Source organism: Prionailurus viverrinus, chromosome C1 (genome assembly GCF_022837055.1).
Source record: "Prionailurus viverrinus isolate Anna chromosome C1, UM_Priviv_1.0, whole genome shotgun sequence".
In the NCBI taxonomy this organism is placed as follows: domain Eukaryota; kingdom Metazoa; phylum Chordata; class Mammalia; order Carnivora; family Felidae; genus Prionailurus; species Prionailurus viverrinus.
Genome location: NC_062568.1, coordinates 47,545,301 through 47,565,167, shown reverse-complemented (window position 1 = coordinate 47,565,167; position 19,867 = coordinate 47,545,301). Strand labels below are relative to the sequence as shown.

Sequence of the window (19,867 nt, the reverse complement as noted above, 5' to 3'; positions counted from 1 at the left end):
TCATGTTAATAAAACCCCAGAAATATTATAGCCTCAGTAATATTAACAAATCAGTGGTTGTCTAATATTTCCAGTTTAACAGTTGGTGTCAGCTTGCTCCAATAAGTCCCTTAGAATCTCTAGTGTTATACAATCCAAAAGAGACTACCCATTGATAATATGCTAGCCAGCCAAAACTTAGCAAGGTATTCTAAAAGAAAAAAAAACTAGTTTATAGAAAACTGTCAGTTATTCAATAAAAATGCTTACTAACCTGGTATTAGGTGCCAAGCCTCGAGGTGCCACTGAACACAGGCAAGGAATTGCCATAATGCTGACATTCAGGATCTGACCCTGGATCGTTTGCCACTGATCATTACTCACTAAAGGTAATGGAAGTGATTGGTTACTTTCCCTCACCAGAGCAACATGTCTATAGAGCCTGATTTAGTTCTCAAAGAGGTACATTTAGACTCACCAGATTTGGGAGATCCTTCCACCTTCCTAAAAGTAAGAAAACAAAACAAAGAAAACTACATCACACAAAAAATGACATCTATTAAATTGGGAAATTTCAAGAACCTAGTATGTCAGATATTATCTTAGATTAGACACAGTAAGTAAAAACATATAATTCCATTACTGCATTACATGATGTTGGTTCATTTAAAGGTGGTATTATCCATAATAATGATTTTTCATTTCTTTCAAAAACCAAAACATTTCCTTTGTGTAGCTTTGAGTAAAGTTTGTGTTGCATACTAGACTGAAATTCTCATGAGGGCAGAAACTAGGTGTTTTGCTTTTTGTTGTTGTTGTTTATTGATGTATCCAAAGTGTCTGGCATACAGTAGGCATTCAATAAACAACTGCTGGATAAATGAATGAATCATTTCATGGATGGACGGAGTGAATAGTTGTTTCTGAAGACAAAAGCCAAATGACATGGCCTACTAGAATCTCACTACTCTATATTCTTTGCTAGTATTTTAGAAAAACAACCAAAGATCACAAGTCTAATAAAGTATGCATATCAAACTATGTCATGATTTAAAGAAAGATATAGATGTTTACATTACTTTGAGCTCTTTACCTACCTTTCTTGTAAATTCTGAGAGCTGATAAATGGTAAAAATGATATTTCACAGTCTTCAGGCCTAAAATACAAAAAATTTGCTATTGACACTCATTGACTCTGAGATACAAAATTTTTGGTTTACGCAAAAAAAGACTTACTTAAGTTTTGCCAGTGCCTTAATTATAGCAAAATCCCTTCGTTGGTTGGGTGACATCCATCGATGTTTTTCTGCCAGAGCCAAAGTTCTTCCCCCAAAGCCAAACATGGCTGAGAACCCAAAGCGAAGAAATTTGCCAGTGGTGCTGAAGGTGCAGACATCGACAGGTTGTATGTGTCCTTGAATATTATGTTGGATATTCGTCAAGCAGGGAGTGCAGTAGGGCCAGTTGTCAAAATGGCAAGCATAGAAAAGCCGATTTATTTACTTATAGACAATCTCAAGTGACTTCATACAATAATAAATATCCTTTCTTTTCATCTCTTTCCCTGCAACCACTGAAATTGCCATTTGTAATTTTTTCAGGTACTAAGGGAGAAACACAAAGTAGTAAATACGGCAGCATATTGTTATTTCATGTAAAACAGGGTTGTGGTGGGGGGCACCTGGGTGGCTCAGTCAGTTAAGTGTCCGACTTTGACTCAGGTCATGATCTCATGGTTCGTGAATTCAAGCCCTGCGTCGGGCTCTGTGTGGACAACTCAGAGCCTGGAGCCTGCTTCTGATTCTGTCTCTCTCTCTCTCTGCCCCTTCCCCGCTCGCGCTCTGTCTCGCTCAAAAATAAACATTAAAAAAATTGTTTTTAATTATCAAACAGGGCTAAGAAAGTAAAATTGAAGTACGTGTGCAAAGTAAACTTAGATTTAACACTAGTGTTGCATTGTATTTATCTGAGTTTATAGGCTTTTCATCAATTGGGAGGATAAATATTCTAGTGGATGTGCAATGAATTTTTCTTCTTTTCTTATGTTTTTCTTTTAATAACATAATCTCAGCCCTAGAGTCTTGGTATAGTCAAACAACAATATCTGATATACTTAAATAGTATACACGGATTTTCTTGATTATAAAATTGTGACCTTGCGTAAACTTCATTTACTGTTCTTTACAGGACCTGTACTCTAAAAAGGGAGGCAGCCCAAATAGTGAAGCTTTGTCTAATTGACCTTTGGTTTTTAGTAAAACACGTCTCTGCATTGAGAGACAAAGAACCTGTCCTTCCTTAGATAAGTTTGACAGAAATAGCCATAAATAAATATAAAAACTTCCCTATAAAAAGCTTCCTTACAAACATGAACTTCTTTGAAAGAATTCTTACCCATTATAATGTGCAAAGTTGCAGTTACCACATGAGGGATTCCATGAAGAGAATGTGCCAGTACGTTGGTAGAGCCTGCCAAATCAGTTTTAAAACACGTAAAACAATGTAGTGTATGTTTTAAGTTATCCAGTTGCTCCTACTTTACACAGGTATCCCTATGCAATGTGCAAATAAAAAAGTAATAGAAGTTTATAAATTTTCACTCATAGCTTAAATTCACATCAGATGTTGGCTGTATTGTTCAACCTTTAAACCACTTAAAATTAGAAAACGGTTTATAGTATCCACTTGCTCACAGCTTTTGCCATCATTAATGTCCATCTTCTACCAAAACACACTAGCTATCAAAGTCTACTCCATCCAATTTCAATGAGTGGGTTTCTAATTTCTATACCTAAATGAGTACCAACAGCATAAGGTTGTCTCTGGGAAGCAGAGACAAATGAATAAATATATAAATAAAAATCCAAATAGTAATGAAGAAAAAAATATAAAATCACTGTAAAGCACAAAAGACCTGTTTTAAATACTGTTAATGAATCTTAGAGGTAAGCTTTCATCCGAGGGGATTCTCCTGTTATCTGACAAATGGTATCCTAGATGAAGAAAACATTTAATTCCATGGCATTTGCCATGCTATAAAAGTCTATTTTGAGACATTACAGATTTCTTATTTCCGTAACCATTAGGATAATTTATGATCCACATGAATTTCTGCCACCAGCCTACAGAAGAAAAGAACTCTCTCAAGTCAGACTTTTTTTTTTTTTTTTACGTTTATTTATTTATTTTGAAAGAGAGACCACAGGGGAAGGGCAGAGAGAGAGAATCCCAAGCAGGCTCCATGCTGTCAGCACGAGCCCGACACAGGACTCCATCTCAGGAACCATGAGATCATGACCTGGGTCAGATGCTTAACTGAGTCACCCAGGCACTGCTCAAGTCAGACTTCTATAACATTTATGTTTCTCTGAGATCTTGGATAAAAGCCTTCCTCTGAAGGGGAAAATACCAGTTAGCTCCTGCTGTTCCCAGGAGATTAAGAGGGTTTAAAATTAAGAAGCTACACGTTTTCTTGAATTACAGAACGTAAGAAAGAAATCAGTAACAGCCAAGAACTTCGAAAGCGTGGATGTGGAGTGTACTACAGCTATCAAGGCAAAGGCCAGCTCCCTGGATTTGTTAATCAGGAACATTTCTGTGTGGTCATATGTGATCTATTCAATTTGTGTCACTTGAACTAATGTGTGCTAGGGTTTTTCAGCTGACAAAGCTGAGGCAGCTCAAATGTTATCAATGAAGACTGTCATTAAAATAATGATAAGGGGCTCATCTAATATTAATGATTTTCAGACCTCTAGCAATACCAATTCAAAGAAAAGTCTACCTCAACCAATTAGTAAACCTGTTCCCAGTGGTTCATCAAAGGGCAAATTATGCTCTGACCTTTGTTACTCAGAATATGGCCCACAGTCCAGCAGGATACGATAATACCTTGGTGCTTATTAAAATGTTTACTCTCAGGTCCCCCTCCAGACCTACCGAGTCAGAGTCTGCATTTTAAAGCACTCTTTTAGAATGCATTGTCCAGAGATCAGCAACATCAACCTTATCTGGGAGCTTGTTTAAAAGGCAAATTTCTGGGTCCCACCTCCAGCCACCGGATTCTGAATGTCTGGAAGCAAGGTGAGGCCAGGATGTCCATGCTTTAGCAAGATTTCAAGGTGATTCATATGCACCCTAAGGTTTAAGAACAAGTGGTCCAGAAACCTGCTACTCAGTGGATCTTTACCCAGGAGTCAATTACAGGAGCCTTTCCAATTATCCTTTGACCATCTACAGCCTGCCCTTTGGCCATCTAATTGCTAATTAATCTGGAATGGGTGGGAGGGAAGAGAGGAAACAATCTATTTTGCTTCCCAATCAGATTTATGGTAAAGGTTTTGGAGGAGGCCACATAATTAGAGTGAAATATTTAGGATTATCAATGGATTACAGTACTCCATGAAACACATTTCCTCCATTACCATGGTTAATTAGGAATAGACCATAAAAGCATTCCTCTAGAAAGGCTATTAAAAAACATAATGTAATGCTGTCATGTGCAATAGAGAATGATACATATCATGACTCAAGAAAATAAAGACCATTTATTCCCTGGGAGTTTGAAGTATGCTAACCATGCCCAAGCACAAATCCTTCTAGACCGTTAAGGATCTTTTTTTTTTTTTTTTTTTTTAGGTCTTAGGCTTTGCACCTTTTACAACTTTTACTTCATTCCATAGAATTTGGCAGACAGGCATGACCACACGTCAGGAAATGCTTTTAGTCATCTTCTACCCTGATTAGCCTGCACCTTAGTCCTTAAGAACGGTTTCTTACATTCTGAATTAAAAAGGAAAGTGCATGAGGAAAGTGGATATAAAGTTGTAATACTATAGACTGCTCTATATTTTTGTTTGGATAATCTACAAGATAGAGTGCAGTTTCTAGAAACAAAATGTGATCTATCTGAAAAGATGTCTCCATGCCAAAAGAACATGCTGCTCACATAAATAACAACTATGTAATTTTAGAATCCTCACCAAAGTTATAAATGCTCTACCTCAAGGTAAACATTTTAATTAGCCTGGAAAGTTACTTTTCTTAACAGCCAGCAGCTACTTTGCTCACCACCACCTCCCCAGACCTGCTAAAAGGTGCCAAGCGCAAAGAAGGTAAGGACAGAAGTAGCAGTTCATGTAAAGCATGAATGATGGAAGTACCAGGCAGCAACTACGGAGGCAAAAAGAAAAAAGGAAAAAAAATTGTCCTTGGAAGTGCAAGCACTTCTGCAGAACAATTAACTTAATTAACCAGACACCATGAATATTCATAAGGCCGTTAATGTCTCCCACATCCAAACAGATAAATGTGATGTAATGACTTCCTAGTCAAGCATATCTAAAATTCTCATGAAAACTGCACCTACATTTTGGTTCTTTGCCTGAAATATCATAGAAATTAACAGTCCCTTGGCAATATTTTATTCTCCTCAAATTAATTGGAAAGCATGAATTTATTTATGTGAACGCCATACGAATATATGGTTCGCAGCCATCAGTATGTGGATTGAGGCTTGTTTTACAACAACTGGATTGCTTTTTTATTTTTATGTCCTCTCTGGCTTTTTCCTCTGTCCTCCCCCACCCCTTTAATCTGAATCTCTCTGTATAGTTCCTTAGCACCGGTTCCCATGGCAACAAACACCATTGCTAATGGCCAGCAGTTCAAATACAGGCTTCCCCACATCTGATCCATGTGAGTCTGACCATAATTCAGCAGCTTAGTCTGTTGGCTCAGTGGAGTAATTTACTAAACACTCTCCCTCTGGGCATCTCTCTCCAGGAGGCAAATGGCTTCAAAGGCAGACAATCTTCTGCATGCAGCTTGGAAACTTCCTGCCTAGCTCTTGTTCCCATTCTCTGTCAAAGCCCTGATGGGGGCGTTGAGTCCTCCTAGGAGTACATCCTGCACAGGACTTTCCCCTCCTATTAGATGGAATCCATAGGCTGGAATTCTGATGTAACGATCCCAATTTTGGCAACAGGCTATATTTTCTAAACAAAATGCATTAAGTGGCATATTAAAAAGATAAGCATAACCACCAGTTTTTCTAGCTAACTATTCACTTTCTGTCAAATGCCTACCTGTGAGGATACCCATCTTTTCACTTCTGAATTCACAGCAGTAATAAGTGACCTCAAGAGTGTAAGCACTAGTGAAGAGGAAATGACCTAAGCACATCCACTTTGCATGGAGGGAAATGTTGAAAAGCTCCACCATTACAGACAGAGCTACTAAAATGACACGAAAAGGTCAAAGTGCACCGCTCCACTTTGCCAGCATTTTTTTTTTCTCGAATTGAGGTTATTTTGTTCCCTTCTGCTTCAAGACCATCAAAGGTTTTTCTCTACCTGCTTTACAATTATCAGGATATATCTAAATATGCCTCTCCTTTTTAAAGCCTTGGTTTTTTGAAAGACTTCACAGTCTAAAAGAGCATTTGTATACCTTTTGTTCTTTGTCACTTAATGCTAAATATACCGCAATCCATCCTCAATGAATGTGGTTATCAAATGGATAGAATATTGAATTTTTTTAACCATGTGCATTATTTCCTATTTTCATAGGAAACAATAATTGTTTCTGCTTTTCTTGTTGAGCTAAGAATGTGTGAGGATTTCAAAATGAAATCATTACTTTCCATCACTATTGTTTGTTTAAATAATTTGGGAGGAGTGGCTGATATAATGTAATCAACTTGTGAAAGACATTTTCCTCTTTCCTAGATGCCAGTGCTGCTTCAGTGTTTCTCCCAGGCTTGGACCTCCACTGTCCCTCCCTGCCCCTCATCACCAACCCCCCTTCCCAGGCTAGCAGCAGACTGTTCCCTGGCTCTAAATCTCCCATTGTTCCCTACTGTTTATCAAATACAATTCAGACCCCTCCCCGTGGCATCCAGGAGCCACCATGGTTTAGGTTTATTTTGATCCCATCATCACCCGACAAATGGCCTCTTTTCTATTTCTCAATGTTCCTGGATTTTGGCATTGATTATTTTTGCAACGAAGAAAATAACTCAACCTCATCTTCTCAGTCCAGATTCCTACCCATTTTTACGCCTAATTCGAGTGGTAATTAGGTCTTCTTCACATTCATTCACTTAATAAACTTCATTGAGCCTTCATCGTGTCATGTTCTATTCTATTCTATTCTAGCTGCTGCAGCCCAGCCGTTAGAATAAATTTTTTGGCATTCTCAACTCTAGGTTATGTTTATACTTTGATTATGGGAGTTACTACATTTTACATTGTAAACAGCTTGACCTGTTTTGAAATTTCATATCTGCTACTGTGTAATCATTAGACCTTTATATTGGAAGGTAGAATAATCATCATCCCACTTACTGACTGCTTACCTATGTATCAAACCCTCCACATATACTCCAATAACCTTGTCATTAAGTGAATATATGTGTATCTCTGCTTTACAGATTAGAACAAGGAGGTTCAAACAAATGAAATAACTTGTCCAAAGTCTCAGATTTGCTAGTGGAGATTCCAAACACGGGTCTTTCTGATTCAGAGTGCATTTAACTCTGTGCTACACTGTCTAGATTAGGAAGTAAGACAGAGAAAGATAGGAAGAGAGGTTCCATTTAGCAAAGCCATGGCCACTCCCTCACCTGCTGGTATTAAACCCAGAGGGAGCTCTGCACGGACAGGGGTGAGGATGTGGTCCGTTTCTTTCCCAGCATTCTTCTGGGCTCTAAGAAGCAAAGCATGGGCGATTTCACTGGCCGATCCATCTCCACCAACACAGACAACACTAGAAAACAAGACACTGAGAATGCAGCAGCTTTAAAACAATTGGTAATAATTCATGAAATCTCAACTTCAAAATGGTAATCTTGCATGTCCGCGTGCACGATCACACATACATACCTTCAAACATTTTAGTAAGGGTCAACGAATAAGAAGCTTCCAGCACTGCATAAAGTTTACTTCACAAATACAATACTTACACGATATCCCATAGACAAAATATTTTAAGTGAGTTAAGAGACATTAAAACATTTCAACACGTTAATTCATACTGAACCTGCATTTACTCTGTTAATATCCAAAAGTATATTGTTCTCATTTTATGTTAATAGTCATGTGCAATTCACTTAACTGCTAATTTTTTTCAACATAGCTCCAAAAAGACAGGCAGCTATAAGAATCACGTAAAAAGCTTTTACCATCAGTATGTAAATATAGTAATTGCAAACGTGAACTGTTTTTTCTCTCCTGGACATTCCTCCTCTATGACACTTTTAAAATTACTGTTACTACCATTTTGACTATAGACAGTACTGCTAATAATTTTTTTTTAAGATCTCATGGTAAGTAGAGCATAACAGAGGTGGTGGTGGGAATCTCTGAAAGTAATACATAAGACTTCAGAAAGTTGTTTCATAATCATTTGTATTAAAAGATGCAAAATAGGGGCACCTGGGTGGCTCAGTCGGTTAAGTGTCCGACTTCAGCTCAGGTCACGATCTCGCGGTCCGTGAGCTCGAGCCCTGTGTCGGGCTCTGGGCTGATGGCTCAGAGCCTGGAGCCTGTTTCCGATTCTGTGTCTCCCTCTCTCTCTGCCCCTCCCCCGTTCATGCTCTGTCTCTCTCTGTCCCAAAAATAAATAAACGTTAAAAAAAATAATTTTAAAAAAAAGATGCAAAATAGTCTTAAGTAGCAAAATCATATTACTTTACACAAAAGGAGGAAGAGTTTGTGTTATTGAAAGCAGGTGTTATGGGGCGCCTGGGTGGCGCAGTCGGTTAAGCGTCCGACTTCAGCCAGGTCACGATCTCGCGGTCCGGGAGTTCGAGCCCCGCGTCAAGCTCTGGGCTGATGGATCAGAGCCTGGAGCCTGTTTCCGATTCTGTGTCTCCCTCTCTCTCTGCCCCTCCCCCGTTCATGCTCTGTCTCTCTCTGTCCCAAAAATAAATAAACGTTGAAAAAAAAAAAGAAAAAAAAAAAAAGAAAGCAGGTGTTATAATTCAAGCCTATAAGAGTCCAGCAAAAATGGAAGAGTATACTGAGTCTCAGTGGGGGGACAGATTATCAGCTCCAGCCCACTCACATCATCTGGGAGGCAAGCCTAGAGGACCACATCCTCTGATTTTTCTAGAGAAACCACAGATTCTGATTTGCGGGCGAGTCTCCTAATTTTTCAATATTATCAACCAGTATTCAATACATTTAAAACCCCTATGTGCCAAACAAAACAGCCCATGGACCATGATCAGCAGGTTTTAAATGGTTCCCTAAATTTAGGAAGCTCTGGAATCCAGAGGGTCCATGGAGTCCCTCCACCTTGCTCTCAGCATTCCAGCCCCTGCACAGAGCTGAGGTTCAGCCAGTGGCTGCACACAGCCTGCCTGGGAGATCCAGATCCACCATAGTTATAAGAGACTCCAGGACATGGGATATCACCCAGATCACCTTTGGCTAGGGGTATTATTTTATGTCTGAAATAATCCTAGGGGTTCGCAATGTTGCCACTAATTCAGAAAAAAGTGATAGTATCTACTGAGGGTCAACTTTATGTCAGATAATGTGTTGATTCTTTTCTATCAAATCCTCAGAATTCTATAAAGTAGGCATTTGCCTCATCTTTATAAATGGGGAAGCCAAGGTTTGCTGTGAACCTTAATCAGTGTGATTTCAAAGATCTCTGTGTCTCAGAGAAACATTCTAGAAACGTAATTATAACTATCAGATTCATGCCTTTTCTACCTGCTGAGGTATGTGTGATCTAAAAGGATCACCTAAAATAATCCAACAAAGCATCTAATTTAGCATAGAAGAAGTTGGCTTTTCCATTTAATATAGCAACATCTGACCCCTGGGATCCTGCATCCGGTTATAGCATCTTGCACATCACATGTTAACTCATTGCTAGAATTAATAGAGATGCCTCCTCTGTGAACATACTCTGCTACAAAAGCCTTTGAAATTTTTTCATAACACATTCTATGTTAAATATTTTGAAACTATAACAAATGATCATTGCAACAATAAAGTAACATTTAGTGAATAGTTACTATGTACTGGAACTGTTCTCAGCACCCTCCATGTATGAACTCATTTAATTTGAACAATAACTATATGCAATAGATGCTTTTACCTTCAATTTCAAATTAGGGAACTAGCACGTAGTAAGATTAAGCAACTTTTCCAAGGTCATTACACAGTAAGTGACAGAAGGGGGAATTGAAACAGAGGCAATTCAACCTTACAGACTGCACTACTAGTATTCAATGGATTATAATCCTTTCCTATAGGTGAAACCTAATGAAAATCACCTTATGAGAGAGGTTTACTATTTTGAAAATCAGTTTGCCAGTAGAATCAATGTGGAACTAAATTTGTTAGGAAAAAAACATATTTATGTTGACAACTACTGTATCATTAGGATCAGCCCCAGGTATAGTTACTCAACCTAAGGGATATACTTAATGCGAACCTATCACAAGAGTCTGGACATAACAAGAAAAGGCAAAAACAAAACAAAACAAAATGCCAAAAAATAAAACAAAAACAAAACAAACAAAAACACCCACAACTTTTTATAACAAGTTGACCACACTTGTGTTATCCTAAAATATAAACCTTAAAGTAATCTTTCACATGGGGTACAGCTTATGTTTTCAGAATAAGTAAACTCCTTCTTGCCATGCCCCCAAATACAATGATTCTGCCTAGAAAAGTGCCACTGGGGCTGATACCTTACTTTTCTGTATAAGAAGTGACACGTTTTTTTAAATGGGTGTTTATTTGTTTATAAACCAGTATCATCCTTGAAATGTTCAATATATTATTAGGTTTTGATTTAAACTTTCTCTTTTTTGAAAAGAGGTACTTTTTAAAAAATACCTTACTTAACAATACAGGTATCATGGACAATATGATAAAATGTCAATGTCTAAATCATTATGGGTCTAGTTAATGGTGAAATTAACAAAAGGAGAAAAAAAACTGTTACTTAACAAATTCAAATAAAATACTATGAAGCAAAACAGGAAAATATTGATATTTTTACAACTGCATAAGAGCTATAGATTAGCTTAACCATATTGATGCTTGTAAATTCAATTGTTACTGCTTCAAGTTTGTGCAGCTGACATTACTCTTTCCTCTGCCTTTACAAGACTTTCTATTCATGCAGAGGGCAAGTAAAAACTGACACTCCTACAAGGTTTAGCAATGGATCTTAGAGTGTTTGCTAGAACACACTAGAGCTGCACAACAGCTGTCTTGAGTACTGAGAGATGCATTCCTGTTGGCTCTTATCTCATATTGTGTCTTCATACAAAATATGTAACTCATTAAAAACTCCAAAATTTTAGCAAGTGACATTTCTTAAACAGTATTTGCCACCATTTTGCTTTATTAAATGACATGCACAGAATCATTCTTGGATCTTAAACTCTCCAGTCTGTGTCTAAAATACCTTTAGGTGATATCCTAATCAGGCAGAAATGCTTCAGGCTCAAGTTCTTGAAGGAATGTGAGCCCCTCTTCATTGAAAGATCATAGAATCTTGCAGGTACCTTGTCCCCAACCTTGAATCTTTTGTACCTATTTCTCAAAAAGTACTCCAATAACCTCTCTCTGATCAAGTTCAGAAATAGGGAACCCATAAATAGAGCGCATTCCATTTTCAGATACTTGTGAGAGAATTGTTCTTTCTTTTCAATTGAAGCATATTTGACATGTAACATTTTATTAATGTCAGGTATATAACATAATGACTAATGCATTGCACTGCATAATGCATTGCCAAGTGATCTTTACAAGAAGATCAGCATACAATGTTACCCCCCCCCCAAATTATTTTCTTGTGATGAGAACCTTCAGGATCTCTTTTAGTAACTTTCAAACAGGCAAAACACTATTATTGACTACAGTTGTCATGCTCTACGTTACACTTCCCTGACTTATTTATAACTAGGAGTCTGTGCCTCTTGACCTTCTTCACCTATGTCACCCACCCCAATTCTCCCATCTGCACCCACCAATCTGTTCTCTTATCTTGCCATTTATGACAACATGGAAGGACCTAGAGGGTATTATGCTAAGTGAAATAAGTTAAAGAAAGATAAACACAATAAATATGATTTCACTTACATATGGAATCTAAGTAACAACAAAATTCATACATGTGAAGAATTTTTTTAAGCTGTCTAAAGAAACTGTTTCCATTGTTTTCCATATATACCTATTTACTTCCAAGTGGAGTGACTTAAAATTAGCATTTTATTAAGTTTTCCCAGCTCCCAGTGGGAAAAACTGGGCCCATGAAAATGAGATATTTAAAGAATCTTACAAAATAGATGCTTTTCAATAGACATTTTAAATTATTAGAAGTCCTAAATAAATCAGCATGCTGTACAATTCAGAAACTGTTAAATCACTGGAACTTATATCATAGAATGGTTAGGTCAAACTCTGTGGTTAAAAAAATGTGGATAATACAGGGTGCCTGGGTGGCTCAGTTACGTGGTCAACTTCGGCTCAGGTCATGATGTCATGGTTTGTGGGTTTGAGCCCCACATTGGGCTCTGTGCTGACAACTCAGAGCCTGAAGCCTGCTTCAGATTCTGTATCTCCCTCTCTCTCTGCTCCTTCTCTCCTTGTGCTCTTTCTCTCTCTCAAAAATAAATAAATATTAAAAAGTTAAAAAAAACGTGGATAATAACTAAAAGATCTGTGTGCGTTTTAGGGCCACACTGCTAAATAACAATACCTGCCATGTGAAATAAACAAAAATTTAAGTATTTTCAGTTAAAGAAAACAGCATTACTATACTACGCTTAAGCAATAGTCTTTCATCATTCTGCAAAATTTCTCTTGATCCTTACCTAGTATAATTACCAGCAGAACTTATTTATACACACCACATTTAGTGGAACACTTCAAAATGCTGATGGGCAGGACCAGGTCTAATATCTACGATATCTGTTATCCTTATTATTTATATGATCATATTTTGAAAAAAGGACTTACTTGCAATACAGCCACACTCATATACTCACAAGTTGTGTGACTATGCAGCATATTAAGGTGGTAGCTCACGGGCATGATTCCTCCAGTTACTTTTCTTAAATTGTATACTTGCAAGATAATTTCCCAAATGTAGCCTGTTAATCAGTCTGTCTGGCTATAAGTATAAAGCTCTTAAGTAGTCTCTTACCTTATACTCTTCATCCTCAATATTTATATAATGTTGCCATCTATTTTTACTCTTCTCAAATTCCTTTTATAAAAGTCTTGTTTTGGTGCCCCTGGGTGACTCAGTCAGTTAAGCGTCCAACCCTTGATTTAGGCTCAGGCCATGATCTCACAGTTCTTGGGATCAAGCCCTGCGTCAGGCTCTGTGCTGACAGCATGGAGCCTGTTTGAGACCCTCTCTGCCCCTGCCCCATTCATGCTCTTTCTCTCTCAAAATAAATAAATTTTTAAAAAAAGTCTTATTTTACTTATCAAACTTTCTTCTTCATCCACTAATATTGTTTCTTACCAAAAAATATTAAGCATTTCTGGAAAAACAACCTCATCACTTTCCTCCCTAAAACATTCTACTAGTTCTTTGGGAAAAGCAAAGCCTTCCAATCTACAGTTAAAGAGACACAACTCTCTTGTCTGAGATTATGAGTACTTGTTTGTTTCCTGCCCATCTTCATGTGACACAAGTAATTTACATGCTGGTCACCTTTTAAAACTCTGAAATATTAACCCTTGCAAAAAATCTTCCCTAAAATGTTTGTGTCTTACACATTAATCCATCACTTTAGCAAATTGACTTGGCTACTTTTTTAAACTGGCCATTAAAGTATAAGTCACTTGCCTTGTTTCTAATGTTTGCATGACAGTGAACAATTTCTATGCACTCCAGCAACGTATTGCCAACGACAGTTTCCAATGCCTACTGTAGATAACACACTTAACTGGTAGCCACTAAATTATGAAAGAATTAAGATTAGCATCTTTTATTCATACTGAAAATAATATATTTGTTTTTATAAAATATTTACCCTCAACCACAGCCAAATTAAACAGTGGGTAGCTATGAACACCATCAATAAATTTGCAAAAGAGAATCACAATACAGTTCTACCATAAGACCGGTGTATCTTCCATCAAGGCTTTTCTAGAGACTCGTATGGTTAAAGCCAAGAATTAAGGACTGCCGATGCAAATAGATGCACAGTAGGTCAGTAGAACGTGGTACCCTTTGATTTCCAAGTACTTCTATAGATTTCTTCTTTTGCTTTCCTATGCCTGATCCTGAGAGGTAGATGACCACGCCATGTTATCATCATTAATTGTTATTACATAGATATGAACGAAATGGAGTCTAATTACATGTACCACGAATACTGAAATATTTATCAGTCCCAAGTACGTCACTAAAAACTAATGACAACATTTCATAACATAAGCTATATTATATATACAGATTGATAATATAACCTACCCATCAAATTCCTGGAGTTCACATTCCTTTAGGAGTGACAGAGCATGTCCTTCATATTCTGTTACTATTTAAAAACAAACACACAAAAAAGGTGAAAGTTTTAAACAGTGATCTACACTTTTTAACTGAGTTTGGCAAAATAATATCATAAACATATGGTCAGGTCATAAAACAACATTTATTCTTGAATATTTATATTTTAATCATGAGAAAGAGGATTAAGTGTTACTTGCCTGATGTGTTTTATAGCTTTATGTAAAAGAGGGTCATATATTTGTTCCAACTACGTAAGTCATTTGGGGACATCCCACATACAGCAGTTAGATCATTTATCTTGGTGCCTGTCTGTTCAGTGTTCCCTTCCTGATATTATAAATAAGATACATTTCCTTTAAATCAGAAGCCGAAGAGCAGCAGTATTTTGAAAATAAGGCATATTAGCTGGCATCAAGACAGTCAATGTTAAAGCGCTTTGGCAACCTCACACGGATAAATTAGTTGAAAGGTTTGCGTAAGATTTACATACTAGAAGAATGTGTATCTGGAACTGCTAGACTACAAAGAGAAGCTGGATGTGAAAAAAGGAAGCAAAGCCAACACCAATGATAACAGACCCAAAGCCGAGGAAGGTGGTGGCATGGACCCACCAGAGCCGGATCCTCTGAGGAAATGAATCTGTCACTCCCTATCGCTGTCTCTACAGTCACGATGCCCTATGCAGTGTTGTAAATGCCAGTGGAGACAGGGTAAGCTGGCACACTGCAGATGGCACCAAGCATCCCAGCCACATTTAGCATTTTCTAGGGCAGCACTGCCAGAAGAGACAGCCCAGCTGTATCCACCCATCAAAGATTTCTGCTGACTGACATGACATTGCAGATGGATTTTTTGTGTAAGAATGTGCATCATTGTATGCAAGATTACATTAATCTTTCACGCCTGTCTGTCCCTGGTGCCAGCATGGTTCAAGCTTTTCCCACAATGTTCTTAGATATTGTTAAAAATTATTAGTCTTGGTGTCTAAAAGGATCATTCTGTATCCAGCGAACATTACATTGTAATTCTCCCACAGCTTATTCAAATGCTGTTAACATTCACATGAATAAAACTTCTCTCGATTAAATTCTAATCAGAAGAAAGCTATAAGAAAACTAAGTATAAAATATGAATATTAATAAGCTTGGAAGGTTAAGTTATCATAAATGATTGTGTTGATCATTTATAGCCTCAGCAAGTAGTTGCAAACTTCAAAATACAAAATGTTACCTACATACACTGAAAATACTTAATGATATTATGAAGAAATATTTATGCTGAGAATCATTGGATCAAATCTCGCTTTTTAGGCTAAAGCTCACTTTGGTAAAGCTTTTCAAATCCAATAGAAAATTAGCTTTCAAATTATGCTATGGCTAAATGCTATCTTAATTTAGGAAAAATTTTAAATAATACTCTCTTTGATCTTGCAGGTGGGGTTTGACTATATATTGATGCAAATTACCCAAGAAGAGTGATTTTTTTTAATGACATTGTAAAAATTAAAAAGAAAAAAAGTGACCTGGAACAGAGAGAAAAGATGAAAGAAATTTGATCACAATATAGAAAATTGAACAAAAGGAACGAAGACTTCCATGTCAGGGAGCTCACATTCTGGGGACAGACACTAGACACTAACTTTAAACATGAATGCATAGGGGCACCTGTGTGGCTCAGTCGGTTAAGCGTCCGACTTTGATGCAGGTCATGATCTCACAGCTCATGGGTTTGAGCCCCGTGTTGGGCTCTGCACTGACAGCTCAGAGCCGGGATCCTGCTTTGGATTCTATGTCTCCCTCCCTCTCTGCTCTTCTCCCACTCATGCTCCCTCTCAAAAACCAATAAACATTTTTTTAAAAATAAAACATGATTATAGAATATAAAGTAGCAATAAGTGATTATAAAGAAAAATAATATAGGGAAAAAGGATAGAGAATAATCTGGACTACTATTTAGATACAGTAGAAGGAATTGAAATATGCATTTAGACAGAATATTATGGGCCCTGGAATTAGAGCCAGATTCAAATCATCCCACTCCAAATAAACATAAGGAGTAGACTGCTGGGCAAATGTAGTGTCAAAAGGTTACTACTACCCTTTTCTTTCACTTGCTTTCTTTTTCTGATGAGAATGACACCCTATGCCCCTTCTATTCAGGAAATTTGGAGGTTCCATTCTTTACAAGGCTTTGAACTCAGTTCTCATTGCTGGGACTCCCCACTCACCCTAACCATTTTAAATATTACGTCCTCAAGAAGACAAGATTGGAGGAAAGTAATGAGGTTGATACTAAGTGTTGATGAGGAAATAGGCTGAAGTAAAATCAGATGAGATTTGGACTTACGGTAACATTTCTTAGTCTGGGGATAAAATTCTATAATGGGCTGAGATACTGAGATGGCATTTTCTCTCCTGTTCTACAGGTGCCTCATAGTAAGATCAAAATGGAATCTGTCATTTCCACCTTCATATTGCCTCTCAAATACATTGTTCCAATATCCCCTCCTTGCTGCCCAAGACAGGAAAATTAATTCCTAGCTTGTCCCTCTCCTTCCTCTCCCAACCACTTCAAGGCCAAGACCAGTTGTTTTGGTCTTTATTGCTGTAGCATCCCATCTCAAGCCAATGCCCATGATCCAGCCACTGCCTTTTTAATGGGGATAGTAGTCTTTACCCTACTCTGCCCAGAATGACTTTCTCACTTATTTGATCAAATCCTTTTCCTACAAAACCTCTACTGATGACTCTTTATTGTCCCCAGAGACAAAACTCTAACTCCCTGACATCTGAGTATTAGAAACAAGATTGGCCAAATAAATCCACAATTATTTACGGGATAACAAAAAGAATCTTTCACACAGAAATCTCTCTTTAGCTGGATATGATACATGAACAGCTCCTCTTCAGATTTTTATTAAAATATAGGTTAAATTGGAAAGATAGAATGCCTCAACTTACTAGCATCTTTTGTGATTCAGTTTTATCAAATTGCCTAGCTGTCTGCTAGGTGAGATCAGGAATAGCGAGAGGCATTTCCAAGGAGGGAAGGCTTTAAGGAGAGACAAAGAGCCAAAGAGGAAAAACACAAAATGAAAGAGGAGATTTGGTCAAAGTATTAAAAGTTAAACTCATGACCCTAGAAGGAGAAAAAAATTTTTTAAATGAAACTGATAACAAACTCCACTTTCATGATAATTCTACCAGGGCCAGACAGGATGTAAAAATTATCTGGTGACTAGGCACTCCCATGGGCCCAGAGCTGACAGAGATCAAGGCTAAATTCAGAGAAGTGTCTTTGATCGTGATAATGACAGTGAGTATGATAAGGTCTAGCAGCTTTGTTAACAGAAAGATTGAATGAAGGAGATGGAACTGCCTATCATGAATGAGAGAGATCAAGGGCAGACACAGTATCTGTTTCGAGTATTTCAGGGACTCTTCTATGCACGATGGGACACACATAGTGTGCTCAAGCAAAGGCTGGGAGCTCATCCACGAGGAGTATCATCACTACACCCACCACATACAGGGAATTCAGCTGGATGGCTTCTAAAGCTCCTTCCAGTTTGATTTCTCTGTTGCCTTTTTTCACTTTATTGTTTTATGAATTATCCTACGGATCCATGATCTTCACAAATTCTCTCACGCCTTAGCCAGTGTAATTCCTAAAGTCTGCTGTTTTGAGAGGAAGATAAAGACATGGTATGATGTCAGCATGGGCTGACCACTTGTTTTTCTGTGATTCATATGCCATCAAGTTATTAGAAAAAAATAACCCCGTTTTTTTTCTAAGTTCTTCCACAAGTTTTTCTGATACCATTATTAGATAAGATACAGCATTTGCACTGGTAGCAGAGGGGGAATACAGCTTCAGCTCAACTGTTTCAAAAGATGCATACTCAGAAGTGGTCAGGGTTTCAGCAGTAACCAAAATGAAAAGTATATTTTTGTTAATGTGGTGATTCTTTTTTTTTTTTAAATGAAGTTTGTACCTTTTGACACCCTTCACCCATTTCTCCCACCCCACCACCTCTGGCAACCACCCATGTTCTCTGTGCGTGTTCAGTTGTTTTTGTTTAAGATTCCACATACAAGTGAGATCATATGGTAATTTATCTTTCTCTGACTTATTTCACTTAGCATAATGCCCTCAGGTTCATTCGTGTTGTTACAAATGTCAGGATTTTCTTATTTTTTATGGCCAATTATTGCATTGTAAGTATGTGTGTATATACACACACCACATTTTCTTTCTCCCTTCATCCATTGATGGACACTTAGGTTGCTTCCATGTCTCGACCGTTATAAATAGTGCTGCAATGAACGTGAGGGTGCGGATATCCTTCAGATAAATATCCAGAAATGCAACTGCTGTATCAGATGGCAGTTCTATTTTTAAATTTTTCAGGAACCTCCATAATGTTTTCCACAGTGGCTGCACCAGTATGCATTCCCACCAACAGTGCACCAGGGTTCCTTTTTCTCCACATCCTCACCAACACTTGTTATTTCTTGTCTTTTTTTTTGATAACAGATGTGAGGTGGTATGTCTCATTGTGGTTTTAATTTGCATTTCCCTGATGACGAGTGGTGCTGAGCACCTTTTCATGTTCCTACTGGCCATCTTTATGTCTTCTTTGGGAAAATGGCTATTCAGATCCTTCACCCATTTTTTAGTCCAATTATTAATTTTTTTGCTATTCATTTTTAAAAGAAATATATAGAAAACAACCTTTTAAAGTGTATGTACCTAGCTAGAATTTTTCAAATCCTGCCTCATTTATATGACACTATCTCCTTGTGAATTCATTATCATGTAGAATTTATTATGTAACTTGTATTCCATTTAGACTCAGCAATGCACAGAAGATAGATTAAAATAATGGTCACATTGGATGTGCAGAAAATACATACCTTTTCTGCTTTAGTCTTTCCTATATTCTTTTTCTTTCAAGGTGTTAATTGAATCTTATTGTTACATGATTTATGAAACAGACATGCATAGCATCTTTCTATAGAACTTCATAATATACAAGGAGTGTCAAATACATTACCCGACTCAAACTACAAAACAATACCGTGAAACAGGCAAGAAGATTCTAAAATTTTTCAAGCATTCCCATGTTTATTCAGTCCCTCACACGAAATAGGAAACTTTTAAAATATAAATATTTAGCTAATGTACCTACCAAGGTGGGTTTATAAGCAAAAGATGTAATTTTATAATTTTGCCTGTAGGAGGAGTGTTAGGCAGCTAATAATTAGCCATTCTGCACAAATATATAAGAAAATTCTACATTTGCTTTATGTAATGTCCTGATTTTATTTTACATTAAACTAAATATAATATTCAATAATAATTATAAATTTAGGGGAAAAAAGAG

General features: G+C 37.3%; 1 protein-coding gene across 1 annotated transcript in view; it reads right to left on the bottom strand.

The window, feature by feature from the left end:
* The window catches only part of CERKL (ceramide kinase like), a 106,030-nt gene that overhangs the window by 8,541 nt on the left and 77,622 nt on the right, over positions 1-19,867 (bottom strand). The window contains exons 4-10 of the mRNA XM_047869541.1: positions 14,446-14,509; positions 7,604-7,746; positions 2,374-2,448; positions 1,216-1,393; positions 1,077-1,136; positions 458-483; positions 254-362 (exon numbers count right to left, since the gene is read on the bottom strand). Coding sequence (XP_047725497.1) covers positions 254-362; positions 458-483; positions 1,077-1,136; positions 1,216-1,393; positions 2,374-2,448; positions 7,604-7,746; positions 14,446-14,509 — 655 coding nt within the window. The remainder of the gene's footprint in view (positions 1-253; positions 363-457; positions 484-1,076; positions 1,137-1,215; positions 1,394-2,373; positions 2,449-7,603; positions 7,747-14,445; positions 14,510-19,867) is intronic.